The 26,373-nt window shown below is 42.6% G+C and overlaps 1 protein-coding gene across 2 annotated transcripts in view; it reads right to left on the reverse strand.

The window, feature by feature from the left end:
- The window catches only part of LOC137325433 (zinc finger protein GLIS3-like), a 194,703-nt gene extending 171,355 nt beyond the window's left edge, over window positions 1-23,348 (reverse strand). The window contains exons 1-3 of one of the 2 annotated variants that reach the window (XM_067990542.1): window positions 23,278-23,348; window positions 11,387-11,546; window positions 5,880-6,987 (exon numbers count right to left, since the gene is read on the reverse strand). In XM_067990542.1, coding sequence (XP_067846643.1) covers window positions 5,880-6,987; window positions 11,387-11,496 — 1,218 coding nt within the window. In that variant the 5' untranslated portion in view covers window positions 11,497-11,546; window positions 23,278-23,348. Of the gene's footprint in view, window positions 1-5,879; window positions 6,988-11,386; window positions 11,547-23,257 lie in introns of both variants that reach the window. The other variant, XM_067990541.1, reaches the window with a different exon arrangement.
- Between the last annotated feature and the right edge of the window lie 3,025 nt (window positions 23,349-26,373).

A 26,373-nucleotide genomic window follows, 5' to 3' on the forward strand; every position in this document is an offset into this window, starting at 1 on the left:
TGGCTGATCTTCGACCTCAACTCCACTTTCCTGCCCGATCTCTATAATCGCAGGATAAGGGATCAGCCATTTAAGACTGAGATGAGGAGGAATTTCTTCACTCAGAGGGTTGTGAATCTTTGGAATTCTCTTCCCAAGAGAGCTGTGGATGCTCAGTTGTTGAGTATATTCAAGGCTGAGAAAGACAGATTTTTGGATTCTAGGGGAATCAAGGGATACGGGGATCGGGCGGGAAAGTGGAGTTGAGGTTATAGATCAGCCATAATCTTACTGAATGGCAGAGCAGGCTCGAGGGGCCGTGTGGCCTACTCCTGCTCCTACTTCTTATGTTCTGAGATGGAAATTTATGAAATAAAAACAGAAAATGCTGGAAACACTCAGCAGGTCAGCATCTGTGGAGAAAAGAAAAAGATTAACATTTCAGGACTCATGATCCTTCAGCAGAGCCTGAAGATGTTACAGCTTATAAGGAGAACAGAGCAAGGGAAAAGGAGATGGGAGAAAAGAATGACCACATACCCAAAATAAAGAAAAGGAATGATCCGCAAAGTGACTAGCTGGAGAACAGGAGATGATTAAATGGAAGAAGTGATAATGGTGTAAAATAAAAAGAGGCATGATGGGAGAAATTAGAGAAATAAAAGGTGTATCTGAGACTCAGAGGATGTGTGAATGGTTACAGCAGAGTAGCAGATGGAGAGGGCAGCATGAAAAATCTGGCAAAGCGGAGCAGGATCCAGAGGCCGGGGAGTGCAGTGGAAGAAAAAGGCAGTTAGACACCAGGGGTGCAGACCGCCCTACCGGCCATGTACCGATCGGGGGTCCCCAGAACCTACAACCTCTCTCATTCCCAGAAGCGCTGGTGCACCCATCCTACTTTACCAGCACCTACTGTCAGAGGGAAAATCAATGTTAAGGCCAGAGGTTTATGACTTTTGTTCAATGAGCCCTGTTTCTCTGACATTACTGTTTGCACATTATTGAAGTGTCTGCACATTTTACATCATCATCCCTAGAATGCTTCTCTCCCACTCTGACACTTCCTCAATTAAACATTTTTTTAATGAAAAGGTACAACAGCAGGTCACAAGGATAACCTGCAGCCCCTGGTGGTACTGGATGAATTTATACAAAGTGACAATCTACAGGTGAGAGCTCCCTGTACAACTTTCTTCATATTTTCACCTGAAATTCCAGCCTGAATAGAAACAATTCTTGATGTCTCCACACCCGAGTCCATCTTCATCGATCTCCGTTTGTGCCAAATACTTATTTTTCTCTCTCAATAACTGTTCACTCACTATTAAGCCTAAGACCATCCAAAATGTGAAATTGGTCCCATATACGAGGAGGCTCCTCCAACATCTCTCTCTCATTCCTGGACAGGACAGAAGAAAAAGCTTGACATCTGACTGTGATCTTGCTTTCAACACTAGCTTCCAACCCCCTCTCTACCGCAATCCCTCTTCCCTCTTTTATCAATATTAGGATGGTCATTGTTCCTCTGAATTTACCTCTCTTATTCCTCCAAATATGTTGTCCTACATGCTTTTTCTCTTCCCTGAATCCTCACTGTGTTCAATCCAGAACCATCACTCTGTCTCCTACTCTAAATCATCTTTTCCCAGAACCTCAAAACTGTGGAACCTCCCTCAATCTCCTACAGGAGCCTGGAAATTACGCTGTGTAATACTAATGTCATTATGAAATTCTTTTGTCTATTATTTTAATGAAGATATCAATCTATTTAAAGTAAATGAATTAACGCCACTGTTAAAATGGTAGACAAAGGAATTTGATACAAATGTGTTAAATGTTATTACGATAATATAACAAAAATTCCACATGTCAGCCTTGGCTCAGTGGTAGCACACTGAAGACCCACACTAGCACTTGAGCACATAATCTCAGCTGACTCCTCAGTGCAGTACTGAAGGAGTGCTGCACTGTTGGAGGTACCGTCTTTCAGATGAGACATTAAACCGGGGTCCACTCTGCCCACTCAGGTGGACATAAAAGATCCCATGGCATTATTCAAAGCAGAGCAAGTGGGTTCTCCCATGTCCGAGCTAACATTCATCCCTCAATCAACATCACCAACACAGGTTAACTGATCATGTATCTATCTCATTGCTGTTTGTGGGACCTTGCTGTGCACAAATTGGCTGCTCGGTTACCCTATATTACAACAGTCACTCCACTTCAAAAGTAATTCATTGGCTGTAAAGCGTTTTGGCACATCCTGATGTTCATGTCTTTATATGTATTTCTTTACTCACGTTCAAAAGGGTCTAAAATGTTTTGACATTTAACGCAAGTCTTTCATAATTACTCCTCACTCCCTTTGATGGGACAGAAGCAGATTCCTGCAGCAACCTTTATTACAGTGAAAATCAGAAGCATGTACAAAATAACAGATCTACTTTGTGGACTCAATGATATTTTTGACTTTGACCATTATTTTTTCAAAGCATTCAAAGTTTTTATTCTCTCAGTGGATGAAGGAAATTATGGTCTTTTATTCAGATCAAAGCACCAGGATGGTGGGAGGGGGTTCTTGTAGATGCAAAAGCAGTACATCTTTCTACAGCTTTAGAGGAGATTGTCTAAGCTTCAACTCAAAGCCTTGTACCTTCAGCTCTGGTTCCCTGCTATTGTTTAGCAGTACTCTGTATAACAGAATATTAGAAAAGTAACAAACTTCTATAGGGCCTGTGTCACACACAGATCTCTTGATACTTGAAGTAAGGTTGGGGATTCAAATTGGCAGTTTTCACATACAGGTAAACTGAGGAATAAATTACCTCAAAAAATGGCTCAGTGGTTAAGTTCAAAACCAACTAAAAGAACTTAGCTGTACTGACAATGAGGGTCACAGGTTCAATCCCCAGTTAGTGCTGAGTAAGCTTATCTCAGCCAGGGCAAAATTAGGGGCACTACAAACTGGCCTCAGTATTGCTGGGCTTGTGAGGGTTTCCACTAATGATAATATCCAGCAAATCTCACCCCCCCCCCCACAAATGGAAAGTGCATCGCTGTAAACAGCGGTTGAAGACAGCATCAGAATAAGCTGCAATACCTTGCCAACACTCACAGCCTGGACCCGCATATAAAGAACGGCCACTTTGGCAAGGTAGCAGAGGCTGCTAGGACCTGCGGAACCGTACCCTAGCAACCAAGCTATTGCCTTCAGGAGAGGGCAGAGAAACTGGAGGGAAATTAGAATTGCAAAGTGCAACAAATTCTTAGAGAGAATAGCATCCGTTGCCATGGCTGTGTTTGTTACCTGGTACAGCACAACTTGAATGTTAACCTGGAATCCAAACTATTTGCTCACAGGAAACTAATGAGACACTGGAGTTAAAAACGTCAATGTCTTTTAGAATCCTATTTAATCCCTTTTTATCCGTCCAGCAACAGTTTCCATAAAATAATCGGGAGTTAAAACCTCTCCCAGTGCAAGTGGAATTCTCTCATCAAAACAGCTGCTTCACATTTAGTCAGCATCTGATATTGGGAACAGGCCCTTGGCCAAAGTAACAATCAGCTCCTTACAAACTATTAGTTTCTTTATAGATTACCTATTTTTTTCCAGCTTCTGAAAACAGAATAGTAAGAAATTAGACCGAATTTCAGTCAAACGACATTAAATTTACTGCTTTTTTCCCTCTTAATTGGCTTGAGGCACTGAAAATGTTTGAAAGGAAACCACATAATTTATCCTATTTCGTGTAATATCCTGTCATGTTTTATAGTTAATCCGAATGTTATTGTAATTTTATTTAATTCTGGTTTCATGTACAGTATCGTTAAATCAAACATCCAAGAAAAACATTGATTTAAGCCAACTCTGTCTTTGAAATCTTTGAGGTAATTATTGTGTAGCTCAATATTATTTGATAGACAAATTAAAGAGTTGGAATGTTAGTAGTGAACTAATCGTTCCCTTTGTTTTGATAGTGACGGCCCCTGTTGTGCTTTGTGGTGAAGAGGCAATATATCCTAGCTCTCCTAACTGCTCTTAAATCTATATCTGGGGAGACATCTAGCTGGCACAGGTATTATACAGCCAGGACGCAAACTCCTGGGAATAGAAGAAGTGACGTTGCTTTATGAATTATGATAGTTACTGTCCTACTTTTTGCCCTTCTTCTCCTACAAGCACTGACTCTTCTTTGAGCCTACACAGTGATTGCTGGCAGGCTATTCTATCCTAGGGGCATCACAGTCTAGCCCAATTCCACCCTTGCGGTGCATGCGCATACACTCGCACACGCACTCCTCACACACTCACACAAGCACTTCTCACACTCTCACCCTTCTCACACTCACACACACGCTCCTCACACTCTCACACGTACTCCTCACACTCACACACGCACTTCTCACACACGCACTCACTCACACACGCACTCACTCACACACGCACTCACTCACACACGCACTCACTCACACACACATACACTCATACACCAGCAAGCGTCACCAAATAGTGAACAAGAGCAGGAGACCTGCCTAGTTTTACTACCCCAACGTAGGTCACCACGGCCAGTTCTAACACCCATACATTCACCCCAGCTGAGATTTGCTAACACATATCAAATCTGAGAATCTCCTGGTCTGTATGGAGCAGCTACTCAACGTATCAAATTGCTGAATTATCGGTGGGGGTCGGGGGGGGGGCTGCTCTATTTCTTTATCTGTCTAATAACATACATGGTCAAACCTTCTGAAACCTTGTATGTATAGAACCTCAGAAAAAACTAACGAGGAGCTCACAGGACCCATGATTGATATGCTAATTAGAGCTAAACCTGAATTATGTTGGGCCAAACCATTCTCCTTCTCTGGCAGCTGAAAGATTATTGAGATAATATGGGATATGCAATATTGACCAGAGCTGTAGCGCTGTATTAATCCAAAGTCATTGCAGGTGGGAAATGTCAACACCATACAGTGATACTTATGCAATGTTTTAAAATTAAGAAATTAGAGACACGAGCATGAATATTTAAAACACTACAATAAGCAACCAGAAACATGACATTGTTACAATGAATCCAGGCTGTGTTACAGCCATATTCAGTATTACTCATAACACACCCATTCGTGCTTCACCTGTGGCCTTTGCCAGAATTGTTACTCCGTTTGTCTCTGGGCCTCAGGATGTTGTGGGAGTCGGGACTCAGTGCTCAGTTCTTTCTCCTTTTGCTTTCCAGTGAAAGAAAATAAGGGAACGTTATTAAGAGACAGAAGCTATTCCAGCACGTGAGAGGCCCACTCAGTATTTTCCCACTGCAGCCTAACTGCAGGCAAAGGTTCACTCGCAGTGTAAGGAATAACAGTTGGAGACCATGTCCACAGGGCAGTAGGTTGCAGCACTCTGGAAAATGGTCGCACTGCAAGATGCTGCTTGGAATTAAGGCCCTTGAAAAAAGTTACTAACATTGATCCAAAGAGCCCATTCTGCCTATCAATGTATGCGTATAGAAGTGCAATGTGGTCACTATGTTTATTTACTGCATGTACTGCAGGAAAAACACACTTAAGGCAGGCAACTCACTCCAATAATGTGAGATATGCTTCTTAATTCATCATTTCAAATTCTCACACAGCTACGATTAGTGGCAGACCTGTAATCGCCAATACTTCACCCTAGTGTGTTATACACCTCAAAGTGTTCTCTCCAGACTACTTATTTCCAAAATCTACTTCTAGTACTTTTTGTATTTCAAGTTTAAGTGGAGATAGTAGGGCCCATTTCCCGAGTTTCCACTGCCAGTAGGCAGCCTCAGGAAATTACACCCAGTACAAAAATTTTACGTGTCCACTATTACACTTTACTGGAATTGTAATGACAAGAATGTAACTAGACTTACCATACACTTATTCGGCTTCTCTCCTGAATGAACTCTCATGTGTATCAGGAGCTTGTAGCGAGCATTAAAGGGTCTGTATCGCCTCACACACCCAGCCCAGAAACAAGTGAAGTCCTCTCCTTTACGCTGATCAATGTGCACTTTCTCGATGTGCCTCACCAACTCCTCTTGCTGGTCATAGACAGCGTTACAGTCTATCCATCGACAGACTTGCTTCCCATTGTTCTTGGCCAGCTCACCTCCATCGTCAAGCTGAATGTGTCCATTAGGTGGCAGCCCGTGTAAGTGAGGCATGTTCCCATGGGCCTGACCAAAGTGCTGCTGGGAATGGTAAGGGGGAGGCGGCCCATGATGGTGCTGAAACAGTTTTGTATCGTGTGAATATTCGTCAATAGGCTCGTGTTTGAAAAAGTTAATTTTATGGCAACCGTCTGTCACTCCATGTTGCACGACCATGTTGCCTATCACCAAACCTAAGTCCATGTTTTCCTCTAGTTGCTGCAAAGGGATGTGCTCGCCTTCAGCACCCTCTTGCTCAGCACTGCGTGTTGGGAAGGAGGACAGAGACGACGCAGAGGAAGGCAAGTTACACTGGCTGCCTAACACAGAGCAGGACTGTGAGCTGCAGTTCTTCCGGGCTCCCAGATGACCAATTCCTCCGGAGTGAGGGAACAGACCATTGGAACTGCTGCGCATTCCGTTGACGCACGCAATAAGCGACGTCGGAGAGGTGCGAATGATCGCTGTGATGTCAAGCCCTTCGGCCGAAAGCGGCGATATCGAAACGGATCGTTTCTTCGCACTGCCTGGCTGCAGCTTGGCCACGTGACGTTGGCTGCCATTTGACACAAAGCCCGGAGAGGAGCTGATATCATTGCTGAAGAAATACGATGAGTAAGAACTAGTGAAGCCACTGTTCAGTGGCTCGGCTTCCGAAGGCAGACCGGTGGCATCCCCTATCTCAGAGTGGTTGGAAACCCCATCGCTCTCAGAAAGGGCTGGAAGAACTTTATATCCTTGTGGCCATTCCTGTTTGATATGTAGATTTGGGAGATTTTCATCCAAACGAAGAGTGCTGGGAGCCAACGAAGCTTGAGAAGTGAGAGATCTGAAACAAAAACAGTCATAAACTTGTTGAGACTCCAGTCTAACACAGCTAAGTACAAATGGAGCTGAATCACCTCCAGCACCTGTTATTTTTGTCACTTCTCTGCTTTTTACAATTTTATTTTGTGTTTTATAAGTTCTTTAACTGTGGGAACCTTCCCAAAAATAAATAGGGAGACAATTCATGTTTCCCAATGTGCTAATGCCTTCAATCTATGAAAGCTATCCAATACTGGGTCACTGTAGACTTTATAAAACTGTCAAAAAGATCTAAACCAAAGACAGTTACATAAAAGGTAATTTCTCTGTGAACTCTATCAACTTGCTCTATATCACAATAGTCATAATAATAAAATAACGATCCTTTATCTATTTACAGGTATTAAGAGATACGGGCCAAAGGCAGGTATATGGAGCAAGATCACAGATCAGCCATGATCTTATCAAACCTTTGGTTGCCAAAAAGCTATCTATCTCAGATTTAAATTTAGCAATTGAGCTAGTATCAATTGCTGTTTGCGGAAGAGAGTTCCAAACTTCTACCACCCTTTGTGTGTAGAAATGTTTTCTAATCTCACTCCTGTAAAGGCTGGCTCTAATTTTTAGACTGTGCCCCCTACTCCTAGAATCCCCAACTAGCGGAAATAGTTTCTCTCTATCCACCCTATCTGTTTCCCTTAATACCTTACAAACTGCGATCAGATCACCCCTTAACCTTCGAAACTCTAGAGAATACAATCCCAATTTGTGTAATCTCTCCTCGTAACTTAACCCTTGAAGTCCGGGTATCATTCTAGTAAACCTATGCTGCACTCCCTCCAAGGCCAATATGTCCTTCCGAAGGTGCGGTGCCCAGAACTGCTCACAGTACTCCAGGTGCGGTCTAACCAGGGTTTTGTATAGCTGCAGCATAACTTCTGCCCCTTGTACTCTAGTCCTCTAGATATAAAGGCCAGCATTCCATTAGCTTTACTGATTATTTTCTGCACCTGTTCATGACACTTCAATGATCTATGTACCTGAACCCCTAAGTCCCTTTGGACATCCACTGTTTTCAACTTTTTACCATTTAGAAAGTACCCTGTTCTATCCTTTTTTGATCCAAAGTGGATGACCTTACATTTGTCTACATTGAATTCCATTTGCCACAGTTTTGCCCATTGACCTAATCTATCAATACCACTTTGTAATTTTATGTTTTCATCTACACTGCTTACAATGCCACCAATCTTTGTGTCATCGGCAAACTTAGATATGAGACTTTCTATGCCTTCATCTAAGTCGTTAATAAATATTGTGAATAATTGAGGCCCCAAGACAGATCCCTGCAGGACTCCACGAGTCACATCCTGCCATTGTAAGTACCTACCCATTATCCCTACTCTCTGTCACCTTTCGCTCAACCAACTTCCTAACCAAGTCCGTACTTTTCCCTCGATTCCATGGGCTTCTATCTTAGCTAACAGTCTCTTATGTGGGACTTTATCAAATGCCTTCTGGAAGTCCATATAAATAATATCCATTGACATTCCCCTTTCCACTACTTTAGTCACCTCTTCAAAAAATTCAATCAGGTTTGTCAGACACGACCTACCTTTCACAAATCCATGCTGGCTCTCTCTGATTAACTGAAAATTCTCAAGGTGTTCAGTCACCCTATCCTCAATTATAGACTCCAGCATTTTCCCCACAACAGATGTTAGGCTAACTGGTCTATAATTCCCCAGTTTCCCTCTCTCTCCTTTCTTAAAAAGCGGAGTGACATGTGTAATTTTCCAATCTAGAGGGACAGTTCCTGAATCTAGAGAACTTTGAAAGATTATAGTTAGGGCATCCGCAATGTGCTCACCAACTTCCTTTAAAACCCTGGGATGGAAACCATCTGGTCCTGTGGATTTGTCACTCTTTAGTGCTATTATTTTCTTCATTACTGTTGCTTTACTTATGTTAATTTTATTGAGTGCCTGTCCCTGATTCAATATTAGTTTTCTTGGGATTTCCGGCATGCTATCCTTTTTCTACTGTAAATACTGACGCAAAGTAATTGTTCAACATGTCCGCCATTTCCCCATTGTCAATGACAATATTCCCACTTTCAGTTTTTAAGGGGCCAACACTTCTCCTGACCACCCTCTTTTTCCTAATGTAACTATAAAAGTTCTTCGTATTGGTTTTGATATCCCTTGCAAGTTTCTTTTCATACTCTCTTTTTGTAGCTCTTACTATCTGTTTTGTGACCCTTTGTTGATCTTTGTATCTTTCTCATTCGCCAGGATCTGTGCCATTTTTTGCCTTTCTGTATGCCCTTTCCTTATGTCTTATACTGTCCCTTACCTCTTTAGTTGTCCATGGCTGTTTTTTATGGCAAGTAGAGTTCTTACCCCTCAGGGGTATAAACCAGTTCTGTATCTCGTTAAATGTTTCTTTAAACATTTCCCACTGATCATCAGTCATTTTACCCATTAACAGATTTGCCCAGTTTACTGTGGACAGTCTCTGTCTCATCCCATTGAAGTCAGCCTTACCCAAGTCTAGAATCTTAGCAGTTGATTCACTTTTTTCCCTTTCAAACACTACATTGAACTCGACAATGTTATGATCGCTATTGGATAGATGTTCACGCACAGTTAAGCCATTAACTAAATCTGGTTCATTACTCATTACTAAATCTAGTATGGCTTGCCCCCTTGTTGCCTCTGGGACATACTGCTGTAAAAAACTATCCCGGACACACTCAAGAAATTCACTACCTTTCTGACAGTTGCTAGTCTGCTTTTCCCAATCTATGTGAAGGTTAAAGTCCCCCATTAAGACCACTATGCCTTTGTTACACGCTTGTCTAATCTCTGCATTTATACAATCTAGCACTTCAGAGCTGCTGCCAGGGGTCCTATACACAACTCCCACTATAGTCTTAGATACTTTCCTATTTCTCAATTCAATCCAAAAGGTCTTTGTTGGCTGCTTACCTCTCGTTATATCCTCCTTTATCATTGAAGTGATTTCATCTCTAATCACTAAGGCTACTCCTCCCCCTCTTCCATTTTCCTTATCTCTCCTGTAGAGCTTGTAACCTGTTATATTTAGTTCCCAATCCTGACCATCCTGCAGCCATGACTCAGTAATAGCTATCATGTCATACCCTCCAATTTGAATTTGAACCTGTAGTTCATTTAATTTATTCCTTATACTCCGTGCATTTGTATATAGAACTCTTCGTTGGGCCACACACCCTAGCCTGACCTTCAGCTTTGATGCTGGGTTAATCCCCTTACGCCTTCTAGTTTTCACTTTATCTGTAGTGCCTAAAGTACACTTTCTTTCTGCTGCTCTACGCTTTTCCCTTTCACTTGTTCTTGAACAACTGTTTGTACTATTTGTATTGTAAATTTCCCCTGGGTCTTCCCCTCTCTTGCTGCTCTCAACTTTACTCCCTTCTGACTCCCCGCTCAGGTTCCCATCCCCCTGCCACTCTAGTTTAAACCTTCCCCAATAGCACTAGCAAACACCCCCATGAGGACACTGGTCCCAGTCCTGCTTGGGTGTAACCCGTCTCGCTTGTACAGGTCCCACCTTCCCCAGAACCGGTCCCAATGCCCCAGGAATTTAAATCCCTCCCTCCTACACCATCCCTGCAGCCACGCATTCATCCGGTCTATTCTCCTGTTCCTATACTCACTAGCACATGGCACTGGTAGTAATCCTGAGATCACTACCTTTGAGGTCCTGCTTTTTAATTTATCTCCTAACTCCTTGAATTCACCTAGCAGGACCTCATCCCTTTTTTTACCTATGTCGTTTGAACCGATATGGACCTCGACTACTGGCTGTGGATTACACTCCAATGTCTTCTCTTGTGTTATTTTGTTATTCTTTGATAGAATATTCTGGAGGGTCTGAAAATAAAAGCATAATTAATACCACACCAATACGTGTGATTACTTGGACATGGCACAAAGGGCAGCCAATACCCATGGAAACATAACTCAGGAGAGTCTTTGCTTTCATAGGTACAGGCGTAGGCCATTCAGCCCCTCGAGCCTGTTTTGCCATTCAGTGAGATCATGGCTGATCTGTACCTCAACTCCAGTTACCCGCCTTTGTTCCATATCCCTTGATACCCTTACCCAACAAAAATCTATCGTTCTCAGTCTTTGAAAATTTTCAGGAGATGAGCGGACAAAGTTCGAGTGAAAAGTGTAATAAAACTTTTTTGTTATATATTTCAGCTTAGATAATATTCTAAGTAAATACTTTCTTTCAGGCACCAGCCGGCTGGAAATGCACAGCAAGTCGATAAAGTCGGAAAAAAAAGATGAGTTAACAGTTCAAGTTGGGACCCTTCATCCACGTACAGATTTTTGACATATACAAAATAGATAATGGAGGCAGAAAATAACCTGGTGTCAGAGTGGGGCACAGTCAGCCGGGTACTGATGTGATTTCCTGAATGAATCACTGGCTCCAATCTGGCTGTTGCTATTGGCTCATTCCTCATGACATGGTTCATTTCATCCCTCTTGCTGGATAGAGCGTAACACGGGCTGTAACCACCGTTTGCTGTAACAGAATGAAAAGCAACTAGTGTGAGATTGCTTCCTCCTCACAGATTCAGAAATAAAAACATTGCAGTTTCTAACCTAAGCAGCTACAGTGTGGCCTTTTCAAAGGACTGAACAGAATTTACTTGCCCCTCCTGCACAGTAAGCTGGGGAAGCTGCTAACATTCATTTCAATTCATGAGGTAAGAATGCCAGCTACCCAATGGCTCAGTGAGTCTGGGGTGGTCCTGAGCCCAGGTTCCATCTCCAGTCTGTTGTTAGCTGATTTCACCTGGGGCAGCAATCAGAGTGGTACAGTCAGCTTCAGCACCCTTGGTTAGAGAGGCTGTGGGGGGGGGGGGGGGGGTTGGGAAGGGGGAATCACCCGGAGCCCCTGCTCCTATTTAGTAACTCCTGCTTGTTTGTGGAGACTTGGTGAGAAAAGAATTGAACTCCACTGTGATGCACTGCACAATTGAATAGCTTTCTGTCACTTACTGCGAAGGCTCATGCATGAGGGGTGGCTTTTGGGTCTTGTACAGGCAGATAGCCAGCACCTGTGAAATTGTAGCCTAGTGTAAGTCAGTGTCTTCAGGAAAGGAGAGAAGAAAAGCAGAGGGATGTTAAAATGAACGCACCCCACAATATGCCTCTTAACGAGGCTTGCTCTGGTCACATACACAAGGGCACATGAGTGACAAGCTACTCAATATGGTCATGACCATTATTCTATCCATAACATTTCTACTAAATCTTTTACTTAATCATTTTATTAATATTAAATGCACAAACACGCAATACTTCCCACATAAACTCACATTATTGTACAGGGTCACAGGTTTAAAACTAACAGACCTCAAGTGAAAGTAGCCATTTTTTCTCACACATGGAACACTATATATAAATTCCGATTCATCCACACCTCTGCTCACCTATCACTCCTCGCTGATCTTTGTTGTTTTCCATCCCTCTGTGCATCGACTCCAAAATCCTTGTCTACAAATCTCTTCTCTCAGATCTCCTACATACCTGGTTACATCCAACTGCACATCCCTCCCTCTTTTCACTCTATCATTACTGGCAGAGCCTTCAGCCGTCTTGCCCCAAACTCTGGAACGTGCCCCCCAAACCCTTCATCAAGTTACATCGAAACTACAGCACAGAAACAGGCCATTCGGCCCAACTGGTCTATACCGGCATTTATGCTCCACATGAGCCTCCTCCATCCTTACTTCATCCAACCCCATCAGAATACGCTTTTATTCCTTTCTCCCTCATGCGCTTATCTAGCTTCCCCTTAAATGCATCTATGTGATTTACCTCAACTACTCCTTGTGGTAGCGTGTTCCACATTCTCACCATCCTTTGGGTAAAGAAATTTCTCCTGAATTCCCTATTGGATTTATTAGCGACTGTTTTATATATTTATGACCTCTAGTTTTGGACTCCCCGGCAAGTGGAAACATTTTCTCTAAGTCTACCCTATCAAACCCTATCATTACCTTAAAGACCTCTATCAGGTCACCTCTCAGCCTTCTCTTTTCTAGAGAAAAAAGTCCCAGCCTGTTCATCCTTTCCTGATAAGGATATCCTCTCAGTTCTGTTATTATCAGGTCAGAAATGGGGATGTTCGCTGATGATTGCACAGTGTTCAGTTCCATTCGCAACCCCTCAAATAATGAAGCAGTCCGAGCCCGCATGCAGCAAGACCTGGACAACATCCAGGCTTGGGCTCATAAGTGGCAAGTAACATTCGCGCCAGACAAGTGCCAGGCAATGACCATCTCCTACAAGAGAGAGTCTAACCACCTCCCCTTGATCAACGGCATTACCATCGCTGAATCCCCCACCATTAACATCCTGGGAGTCACCATTGACCAGAAACTTAACTAGACCAGCCACATAAATACCATGGCTACAAGAGCAGGTCAGAGGCTGGGTATTGTGCGGCGAGTGACTCACCTCCTCATTCCCCAAAGCCTTTCCACCATCTACAAGGCACAAGTCAGGAGTGTGATGGAATACTCTCCACTTGCTTGGATGAGTGCAGCTCCAACAACACTCAAGAAGCTCGACACCATCCAGGACAAAGCAGCCCGCTTGATTGGCACCCCATCCACCACCCTAAACATTCATTCCCTTCAGCACAGGCGCACCGTAGCTGCAGTGTGTACCATCCACAGGATGCACTGCAGCAACTCGCCAAGGCTTCTTCGACAGCACCTCCCAAACCCGCGACCTCTTTCACCTAGAAGGACAAGAGCAGCAAGTACATGGGAACAACACCACCTGCACATTCCCCTCCAAGTCACACACCATCCCGACTTGGAAATATATCGCCGTTCCTTCATCGTCGCTGGGTCAAAATCCTGGAACTCCCTTCCAAACAGCACTGAGGGAGAACCTTCACCACACGGACTGCAGCGGTTCAAGAAGGCGGCTCACCGCCACCTTCTCAAGACCAATTAGGGATGGGCAATAAATGCCGGCCTCGCCAGCGTCGCCCACATCCCATGAAAGAATTTTTAAAAATTATCCTTGTGAATCTTTTTTGCACCCTCTCCAAAGCCTCTGTATCCATTTTATAATATGGAGACCAGAACTGTGCACAATACTCCAAGTGTGGTCTAACCAAGGTTCTATACAAGTTTAACATAGCTTCTTTGCTTTTCAATTCTATCCCTCTAGAAATGAATCCCAATGCTTGATTTGCTCTATTTATGGCCTTATTAACCTGCATTGCTACTTTTAGTGATTTGTGTATCTGTACCCCTAGATCCCTTTGCTCCTTTAACCTGTTTAGACTCTTATTATCCAAGCAGTATGTGGCCCCCTTATTCTTCCTATCAAAATACCACCTCACACTTACCTATAATGAAATTCATTTGCCAATTACACGCCCATTCTGCAAGTTTATTATCCTTCATCCTTCCCCACCCTCAGAATCCTCCTGAAGCCTACTTCTTTGACCGCTCCTGCCTGAGTCCAACCCTGAACTCTGAAGTATCTAGGGACGTTTTGCTATGCCAAAGGTGCTATATAAATGCATGTTGCTGTTACTGTTGTGGCTCTGTAGCTGAGCCTGAGATGATTACCTCCTTCAAAAAGGAACTGAATAAATATCTTGTTGGGGAAAAGATTAAAAGCTGTAGGGCGAGATATCGACTGAACTGATCAAATACTTCACAAAACATGATGTTCCTGTACTGTTGCGGGGAGGGAATAGGGAATGTTGTCTGTAGAACGCAAAAGGGTAGGGTTGATTTGTGGATCTGTGGGGATGGATGAATATTCTGCTTTTGTCTGATTACCTCGGGAGGTAAGGAAATACTACTGCAGAATTTTCTTTCAGTAGATTTAATATGTGGGATAGAGTCCATTACAGGTCAGAGTGTGGGCTTGATAGGGCAAATTGCCCTTTCTCATTCTATTCTTTCTTATGTAAATAAATGTAATTTTTAATACCGTCACGGGTTTTAAAAACTTCACAGATCGTAATGGTTAGAAAGTATATTAATAGCCATACAAAAATAGAGGGAGCTTTTCAGTGAAAATATTTAGCGTAATTTTTTAAACAACATTATTTTGAGAAAATTATTCTGACTTGAGACATGCGATTAAGCTTGGCACGGGGTATAAAGCAGCCACATTGTAACACAGGAATAGATTTTTCTGTTCATTAACAGCCGGAGCTGCTGACTTCTCAAAACAAAAATCAATCTAGCTGTAACAGAGCACTGAGTGTGCAGGGGCTGTGCGCTCCAACAGTTCAGAGGAATTGGCAGGTCACACAGTAATTTCATCATGGCACCGCACTAGTCTATCAAGGTATGGTGTCTGTCAATGAAAAGAGACCTGTGTCTGCAACTTGACTAGGGGTGTTGGGGATGCAGCCAGCATTCCATTTGCTTACCTGAAGAGCTTAAAGTGCCTCGGAAATACGGCTAAGAACACAAAGCACTTAACACATATAGCAATTGATAAATATAAAAATAGACACACATCAACAACTCAATAACCTGATTACAGGCTGATACATCTGTCACACCAATGTAGCAAGAATAGCTGCAGCTTGTTCTGCTCCAGAGAATAGTTAAGACTTACTCAGAATGGTTGAATGTTGAAATTATTAACATACTTGTGAATATCTCTTCAACACAAATTTTAAAATATAATTCCTTACCTCCCTCAGTCTTCCCTTCCTCTACAGGCTTTTAAAACCCAAGCTTGCCATCACTGAACCATTACAACTTGATTGGTCTCGTCTTCTCTCTTACTCTTTTCTACTGCATTGTTATGAACCTTGGCCCTTCGCTGAACTTACTGATTTGAAATAAATTTAATTTTAAGGATATCGACATGTGTAACATGTATATGATTTCACTAAACATTTGTTTCTCTCCGCTGGGCGAAATCGTCCCATCTCAAATGTGATTGGAGTCGTCATGGGAACAAGATCACTTCCAAGTAACATCATCCTGACTTGAACATTTACCGCCATTCCTTCATCATCGCTGGGTCAAAATCCTGGAACTCCCTACCAAACGCCATTGTGGGAGCACCATCACTAACTAGTACTGCAGCGGTTTAAGAAGGCTCACCACCACCTTCTCAAGGCAATGTGGAATCAGCAAAACATGTGGTCTTGCCACATCCAGATAACAAAATCTTTTAAAAGTCTCACCTCAAATGTTGGTCCAGGACACAAAAAACTCTCCTGCAATTTGGCATAAATTCAGCATAAAAATCCTGGTGTAATGAAGCCCAATCGCCATCCTATTCAGGTGCTCTGCATCCCAAAATGTACATATTGGGATGGCAATAGATCAGCTGGAGTTCGCACAGCAGCTGCAGAACACACCAGTGCTTTGTGACATCACAATGTCATGATGCACTATGAATTTTTCTACATTTGGGGGAGAATCACACGAGGGAGATCACTTTCACCATTACTCTTACCCGAGGATCACAAGTTCCTGCTTGTTTCGGCTATACTTGTAATTCCTCACAGTTGTCTTGATTTCAATCACTAGGGAACGAGAGGAAGCAAAGTTATGGAGGTTGGGCTATCCCAGCAAACATAGTGCCAGTGAAAGCCTTCTATTAAAACTATTGGACTTACAGTTTGGCAGGAAACCCAGGCAACACTCTGCACTGTCAATATAACCCAGGCAGCCAGGGTGAGGCAGTGTTACTTATTGCATCTTACTCAAGTAGCACAGGTAAATATAACAAGCCTATAAGGAAGGTAGGTGGAGGAAACAGAAATGTCACAGGGTGCACTATGGGTGCTTTTCTAAAAGTGAGGAAAAGGCATGTCGATGGAAAAGAATGATGGAGTTCTACTCCACTCCAGCCTGGAAAGTTCTGACAGTGCTTGATGCTGCCAAAATTGGTAAAATGTTCCATCCCCAGCACTGACATCCTTCACCTTACGAACACAAAAACTGACCACCTAAAAAACAATCATGAGAAAAAAAGGAAACTTTGAGCACTGTCTTTTTACGTCTGGGACCTGAGTTTCAATCCAGCCAATGCCGATGGTGATGCCTCCATACTCTCCAATGATTATTGATGTCCTATATGTAATAATTTTGGCTGGTCTCAATCTAACTCCCAGTAAAAATGATTCAGCAGCACATAACTGCCTTCTTAGTTGGTGTCAGTTCAACAATCTTACTCAGAACGCCCACAACAAGATTGTACGAGAAATACAAAAAGAAAATTCCCACCGGTACAGTTCTCAGTTTGGGGTTTAGGTGCAATGGCAGGGTACAGTAGGAAGCTCAACCATACACTTGTCTCAATGCTCAGTGCTGTCACACAACACAAGAAGGAACAAATGATCCGGGTCCCAAGCAACATCATCCCTCACCTCAACTCTGCTTTTTTCTCTACAATTCCATCAATGTGTAAAAATGAAACAGTGTACTCAGACAATGAAGTTATACCTCAAGAACAAATTGTCAGATTACGTGGCATATAATGAGGGCAGGAAATTGCTCTGTAATTTAGATCTTTCCCTGGATTTTTGTTCTGTACAACGTGTTCTTCAGAAAAGAATAAGCCCTGCGCTCTTGGTCTTTACAGTCTCCACGTTTTTTCTGTCTCTCTCTCTCGCTTTGGAAATACTTCAATTTATTTTCCACATGAATTTCATAAAAATGCTCTCTTTTTCTTTCATAATTTAGAACAGCTAAAGTGATTCATAATACTTTACAATGTAACAATGTTAATTGAATATGAATCCAGCTTCACTTGGTTTCGATGCTGTTCAATCACGTGACCTGTTAATCAGTGTTGTTCTAGTGCAGTCACTAGTGAACCAGCTGCAAAGCCAAACCAATTTTGAGAATTTCAAATTCTTCCAGTTAAAAAAAAATTGTGTCACAAGTTCCCCCAATAGCTCAGTTTGTAAATTTCACACTGTCCTGGCCAATATTTATCCATTAACCAACATAAGAAAAAACAGATTATCTGATCATTATCACATTGCTGTTTGTGGGACCTTGCTGTGCGCATATTGGCTGCTGCGTTTCCTACATTACAACAGTGACTAAACTTCAAAAGTACTTAATTGCTGCGAAGCGCTTTGGGACGTCCTGAGGTCATGAAAGGCACTATATAAATGCAAGTTCTTTCTTTTTCCTTCTAAATGCACCACACGGTGCGGTTATGAACTGTACAGACATAGTCTGTGCTGGGTTAGCTGATCTTGGTCATAGCAGCAGTTTGAGTGCTACAATTGCTATTAATGTCCCCGGGCTGGGGAGGATAGAAATCAGCCAGGATTACCCTTCCCAAACGCTGTTCATTGACAGCTCCTACTGGAAAGTGCGCATGTGTGCATATCATGGGAGGACAGGCTCAGGCTGTGCTATAATGCCCTCTGTAGTCAAATAGCCTGCCAACAATCAATGTTTAGACTCCAATGTGAAGAATATCCACTTGGGTGAGGCACTGGAGGGCAACCAACACCCATGGAACTGCACCCAAAACATGAGTCAATGTCTTCAATACAGAAAATTGGAGGGAAAAAACCTTGTTGTGTATTAACAGTGCTTGCCCAGGACAGATGGAGAGGGTTCCCCTGAGTGATACATCATTACATGATTGATTTTTCATCTGGTTCTGATGCAGAACAAAAAAAATGTAATTCTGAAAAGCCCAAAGTGTCTCTCAATAAAAATGGATCTCTTTGAATTCAAACATTACAAACCTGAATCAACAGCATAGCTGAGCAGGCCCTGAACACAGTGCATCAAGGTCTGTGTGCAGGGAGGTCATTCTTCTTGCACACACACTGTGAAACACAGTAGACGGACAGAGAGTGCTCTGTATATGGCTGTGGGTTTGTACTGCACGGAAAATAAAATACGAGATTCACCGAATTTTTATTTCTAAAGGAATTCTACATTCAGCACTTTTTCTGAACTACACTTTTATAAGTCAGCCTTACATTTTGTCTTTCAAACTTATCACTAAGTTTTACAATCAATCACACACAGCTACGATAGAGTCAGTTTGTAAAGGTAGACACATTTACTTTTACCTTTACAATTGAAAGGCTCAGGTAATATCATCCACTATAATAATAGATAGAATAAATCACAAACCACTTAACCCTTCCACTACTCCTATAATTTTTTTAAAATACACACTTTGTACACAAGTAATTATTCATTGAACAAGTAATTGAACGCCTGTGACATTCCTCATAAACAAAAATTAAAAAAATATTTTTCTGATTGTCTGCCACGCTTCAATTTTTTTGTCTCCTATCAATTTTTCTGTTTATTTCTCTCTCTCTTTCTCAATGCCTCTCACATATAATCTGTTTTCGCTGGCTCCACCTCTCTGACTTCTTCTTATTCTTTTTATCTCCTTTTTTATGAAAAATAGGGCGACATTCCCCTTTAAATAAATCTAAACAGGACTGTGGTGATCTAGTTAGAGTTGTGACTATTGTTGCAAAGATTTTTCAGCAAATTTGCACATAAACATTACTTTACCTGATCTCATTCCTAGATATTTTCCCTATGGGTTATTATGTAATCTAAGAGACCAGAGTAACTGCTGGTAAATCTTACTGGACATTCATTCTACAAAATCACAGTGGGCCTGTGCTCAAGAGTTGGCGCAATGACAGATTGTGGTGTGGGCCAAGGCCCTGATCTAGATTGCAGGGTAGATCAAGCCTGGGCTGAGGGAGTGGAATACAGTTGGTCTGGGCCTAGGGTGTGGAGCAAAGGTGGGCCTCGACCAAGAGAGGAGTGCAGGGGATAAGCAGCCTGTGACCTGAGGATTAGAGCAGAACCAACTAAGGCCTTGAGGAGTGAAGCAGATGTGGAGCTGGAGAGCAGAGCAGAGGCACTAAATCCAGGAGAGTGGAGCTTCCTGTGCTGAGGCTGGGACTTTTGCAGCAGGCAGGAAATAGCACGAGGCTAGGGAATATGGCCAGCAACCCTAAATTGAGGAAGCTGGGCCCAAGTCTGCCTGGGAGTACAGAGGTTGGATCCCAAGAGTACTGAAGTTGGTTCAAAAGCAGGAGCAATTATGATTTTTTTTTTGTTGTGATGCTCATATAGAATCATAGAAGTTTACAACATGGAAACAGGCCCTTCGGCCCAACATGTCCATGTCGCCAAGTTTATACCACTAAGCTAGTCCTAATTGCCTGCACTTGGCCCATATCCCTCTATACCCATCTTACCCATGTAACTGTCCAAATGCTTTTTAAAAGACAAAATTGTACCCACCTCTACTACTGCCTCTGGCAGCTCATTCCAGACACTCACCACCCTTTGAGTGAAAAATTGCCCCTCTGGACCCTTTTGTATCTCTCCCCTCTCACCTTAAATCTATGCCCCCTCGTTATAGACTCCCCTACCTTTGGGAAAAGATTTTGACTATCTACCTTATCTATGCCCCTCATTATTTTATAGACTTCTATAAGATCACCCCTTAACCTCCTACTCTCCAGGGAAAAAAGTCCCAGTCTATCTAACCTCTCCCTATAAGTCAAACCATCAAGTCCCGGTAATATGTGATATGGTTCACATTAACCATGTGATGCATAATACCACATGATTCTAGAGGACCAATCAACTTTCTCAACAGGCACTCTTGATACCAAAGAGGGTCATTTTTACAATTATATAAATATTTTTCCTTGTCTCTAGTTTGCCGTTTCTACAGCTAAATCAGCAAACCCCTCTCAGCTTGTTAATGCATCCAAGCTACCACACCGCTGATGGAATACGGCACTGTGACATCATATTGGAAGAAGGACATTGGACAGTAAAGGGGAGTAACTCCTGGCAAACAAAATCCAATACTACAGCTTTTAGAGGTCTAGAAATTAGAAACAGAGATCTTCACACACTGAGAAAATCTGACAAATGTAATGATATTCTGGCAATTTAATTAGTTTTATTCATATCTTTATTGAATCATAGAATAGTATTAGAACATAGAAACAGACCATTTCGCCCATCAGTACTTTTCTCCACGAGTCACCCAGTCTAATCCGACCCCCTCCTCTTTTGCAAGCAACTATTTAATTACCTTTTGAAGATACTTGTGCGCTCTGCTTTAACAACAGTTCGTGGCATTCTAACCACCCTCTGTGTAAAATTCTAACCTCTCCTTTAAATCTTTTGTGATTCTCTTAAGTTTATGTGCTCTAGTTACCACTTCATCAACCAGTGTAAGCAATGTATCACCATTTACCTTATCATAAGTGTTCATAGCCTTGAAGACCTCTATCGATCATCACCGCTCAACCTTCTCAACTCCAGGGACAAAAGACTAAACTTCTCAAGTTTCTCTGTGACTGAACCCATGCTGCACCTTTTCCATTGCTTTTATATCCTGTTAAAATAGGGTGCCCAGAAGTGCACACAATAATCCAACTGTGACCTAACTATGGTCTTGTACGAGTTCAACATTACCTCATGCTTTTGTTTCCTATGCTTCTTGATTCCATTTGCTTTTTTTATGGACTTATCTATTTGCTCTCCACCTTTATTGAGCTGAGTATCTGTACACCAAGATTCTTCTGCTCCTCAACTCCATTTAAAATCTTATCACTTAAGGTGTACTTCCTTTCTCTGTTTTTATTTCTATATTACTGCACATTTCCCTATTTGTCAGCTATCTGCCCATCATGCAGATCTATCTTGTCCTCCTGTTGTCTTTCATAATCCTTGTCAGAATTTGTTATGCCTTCCAGATCATTTATGTGTATAACTAATAAGAGACATCAGAAAAATTCCCCTGCTCCTCTTTGAATAGTGCCATGGGATCTTTTACATCCATCTGAGTTGTGCAGACAGGGCCTCGGTTTAACAACTCACCCGAAAGATGGCACCTCTTATAGCACAGCACTCCCTCAATACTGCACTGAAGACAGTACCTCAAACAGTGCAGCATTCCCTCAATACTACCTAGATTATGCGCTCAAGTCGCTGGAGCACAACTTGAACCCACAACCTTCTGGCTTAGAAGCAAGAGTGCTACCACTGAGTCAAGACTGATACCTAAACTCATGGCTTACTTTGATAACTCTCAATTACAGTCAGGATTTGTATAATTATGTGATTCAGCATAAGATGCACATTTAACAAAGAACTATTGATGCAAATGATTGCAAAATAATCCTAAATAATTTATTTAATGCTGTGCAGTTAGTGAGACCTAGAAATCTTACAGAGAATTTTCCTGATGGCCTTGTGAGTAAAGGTATCGCCTGGTATATAACTAAGTTGTACAGATGTGAAGGTCTCAACATGGTTCCTGGTCTGTGCTGAGTTAACTGATCTCAGCCAGGACAGCAGTTGGGAATCTCCATTTGGCCTCTATCCCACTGGGATAGGGAAGGGAAAATGAACCTGCTCCTGCTCGCTGTCCAGTGGCCTTGCTAGAAAGTGCATATGTATGGACAGTGGAAGGGGACAGGATCGGGCTTGGCTGAATCATCTTTCTGAGTTCACACTTGAAGAACACTCACATGGCCATGATACCAAAGGTCTGTCAACATCCATGGAACCACCAACAGACACTGCCACCAGGATAGGGGGCAAAATATTGGAGGCGAAAATAAAATTCCACAATATAAAACTGAGCACCAATTCCAACTATCCTGAAGGTTAACTGGAATGTTCTATACAAATATACCCCAACGATATAATGTTGGAACACTGCCAGAGAGAACAATAACAGCTCATTTGTAGTTACTAATCAAACCCAGATATTAAACCATAAATTATGACCACTAGTATCTATGAAAACATATGGAATAATAAAGGCATTCATCACACGCAAGAGATAGTGTACTCACGCACAAGATAGTGTACTCACACGCAAGATAGTGTACTCACACGCAAGATGGTGTACTCACATACAAGATGGTATACTCACATGCAAGAGATAATGTACTCATGCACAAGATAGTGTACTCACACGCAAGAGATGATACTCACACACAAGATAGTGTAATCACACACAAAATAGTGTACTCAAGCAAGAGATAGTGTACTCAAGCAAGAGATAGTGTACTCACACACAAGATAGTGTACTCACATACAAGATAGTGTACTCATGCGCAAGAGAGGTGTATTCACGCACAAGAGATGGTGTACTCACATACAAGATGGTGTTCTCACGCACAAGAGATGGTGCACTCACACGCAAGAGATGGTGTACTCACACACAAGATGGTATACTCACACGCAAGATGGTGTACTCACACTCAGGAGATGGTGGCCATTACATACAGCACCTGCATCAAGCTTACAATTAATGCTGTCTGCTCTAAGCTTCTTTCTAATTTAATAAACATCACCTTTAGACTGTGTTCCAGACTATGCTTGTGCCTCGCACTGCAGCTAGCTGAGACGTGAAACAGATTTTCCATTAGCAGTAGTTAACAATTAAACAATCCAAACCCTTAAGTGTACATGAAGTCCTCAGACTGAATAGAAGCTGTGATGTGGAGATGCCGGTGATGGACTGGGGTTGACAATTGTAAACAATTTTACAACACCAAGTTATAGTCCAGCAATTTTATTTTAAATTCACAAGCTTTCGGAGGCTTCCTCCTTCCATAGAAGCTGGGATTGACAAAGGAGCTGCAGAATAGACTCCCACTAAACAGAAATCATTGTGACAGTTGAAATGCAATAATACCTACTTTCCTATACCAATTATAATACTCGTTGATGTTGTGAAAACAAAATTGGCATTAAGCAGTTGGAAACGTTGATCTAGTTAAAAGTGTCTTGAAGGGCTGTGGAAACTTCTGTTTTGACACTGAAGACCGGAGCCTGATGAAGACACAGGGGCAGAGGTTGAATGCCCCTAAAACATGCTGTGCAAAGAGAATGCTGCGTATCACCTGGACAGATAGCGTGGCCAATACTGAAGTGATAAGAAGGAGTCGTCGGTGTGCAGTAACAGCTGGGAGGATTGTGATGGCTGAGGCATATGTGCTGCATGGTTGAAGATTGGTACCCTCAGAGGGGATGGGTTGCAATTGGAAAAAGGACTCGCAGGATAGTGCACAGGAAGACCTGACCAAAGACTGACAACCAGGCAGGCAGGTACAGGAGCTGACAGAGGACAGTACAAGATGCCAGAGATTGTGGATCACTGGCCAGTGTGGGTATGGTGACTGATTGACAACCGACTCGAAATAAAAGAACAAATATAGAACATTTAGAAAAATTAAAATTGGATCAAAAATAATAAAAAGACAGGCAGAGGAAACAAACCAAACCATTCAAGAGAGAACGGCTGTAAGCAGCTACTGTTATTGCGAAGGGTTCACACCTATAGCTGAGTCTCAGTAACAGTGGCTGAGATAAGTTTAATGACTTTGCTTAATTAGGTAAGGAGGGTTGTGTTTTTTACTTAATGTTTTTTTTTGGAGGGAGGGTGTTGAGTATAGTATGTATATTATTGGATCCATGTAAGAAAGTTCAGAACCTGAGCCCCAAACAGCGTTTTGTTTGGGTTTCTGCCAGGCTAAGGTGACTCAATTCAGTTTGCATTTAATTGACAAAGTACATGAATGTTATATCATATGCTACTGAGAGCTCATGGAAAATGAGCTCAAATCCCTGAATTTTTTATTTTAATGCTCACTCAATCTTCAATGAGCAGCATTCACCACTTTGATTTGGCTAGTAGAGTTACAAACAAGTCAGAAAATAGATGCTTGGTGCAGAACATTAACATCTGAGATTTGGATTTTAGGAAACTTTGCATTTGAGGACAGGACGGTGCAATGGGTTAGACTGTAGCCTACTACCTCTGGGACCTGGGTTCAAATCCAGCTTGGACTGATAGAATGAATGTCTATAGGCTGCAAGGGGTCTTATGGGAAATACATTTGGACAATCTTGACCCAGTTTCTGGTGTGTTTGGGCCCTCAGCACTAAGTCTGCAATGTCACTCAGGATGGCAAGTGTAAGAAATGGAAAAATATCACAAGGATGCTCTTCTGAGGTTGGGTTAGAGTAGAGGGAGCTTTATTTTACATCTAACTGTGCTATATCTGAACCTTGGTGTTGATATTGGGTGCCCAAAGTGGAAAGTGTTCCATTCTTAATTAGCACTCTATCTCAGGGGGGAGGCAAACAGCAGTTTTTAAAGGGACCACTGGAGGTAAAACATTTTTTACTTATCTGAATGTGGAGCCAGAAGGAGCAGGAGTGTTTCTCCCGGCTCCACATTAAAACTGCAGGCCGCTGCCGGCTACCGTTCGTCCCCCTGCTGATCTCCTTCCACCTCCCCCTCCTGTCCTTCCCCCCCCCCCAGATCTCCTTCCTCCCCCCATTCTCGATCTCCTTCAGCCCCCATCCCTATCTCCTCCTCTCCTCCCAATCTCCTTCTACTCCCCTCTCTCGATCTCCTTCAGCCCCCACTCTCGATCTCGTTACCCTCCCCATCCCGATCTCCTTCACCCCCATCTCGCCGATCTCCTTCACCCCCATCCCGATCTCCTTCACCCCATCCCGATCTCCTTCACCCCATCCCGATCTCCTTCCCCCTTCCCAATCTCCTTCACTCCCATCCCGATCTCTTCCCCCCATCCTGATCTCCTTCCCCCCCATCCTGATCTCCTTCCCCCCAACCCGATCTCCTTCCTCACTGCCCCCCCACCACCCGCTGATCTCCTCCCCCTCCGACCCGTTCTCAAACTCACGGTCCCCACTGACCAATATTCATCTTCTTCGTGACCAATGCTCTGCCTCTTGGGGTGCGACTGGCATTGCCAGCATGCCTGATGACACAAGAGGACCGTGTTCCTGTGGTCCTCTAGCTGATCAGTGTCGGTGCTATGGTTCGAGTTTGCCCTGGGTTTGTGCCTGAAGTATGGCTCCAACAAATTTCTAGGCCACTATAATGCTGGGAGACCTTAGAAGCTTGTAATACAACCTCAGGGTGCAGATGACATCTAGAAACGACTTGAAATTCACTGTCATAGTTTATGATATCACCAGATCTTCTGATTCTGCTGTTTGTAACTCTACTCTGACAGACAGCATACATGTCTGTGTAGGGAGATTAGAGAACAATTCTGCAAAAAGATATTAACATAAAACTAGTCCTCTTTTTTTTCCCAATGTTAACATAACATAACTTAATATTACTTCGGAAACTTTTTTGTTCTCATCAAGGTTAGGGATGTCGGTGCTGCGGAATGGAACATTTTCTACTTCCTTACCCAGTGTCAGACGATCAGGCACAGCTCAGATCATGCACAGAGCAAAGCTCCCTCTATTTTGTCTTAGCCTCAAACTCAAATAGCACCACAACTGTACCAGCCATCTTTAAGGCCT

The sequence above is a fragment of the Heptranchias perlo genome, chromosome 9 (assembly GCF_035084215.1).
Source record: "Heptranchias perlo isolate sHepPer1 chromosome 9, sHepPer1.hap1, whole genome shotgun sequence".
NCBI classification, from domain to species: Eukaryota; Metazoa; Chordata; class Chondrichthyes; order Hexanchiformes; family Hexanchidae; genus Heptranchias; species Heptranchias perlo.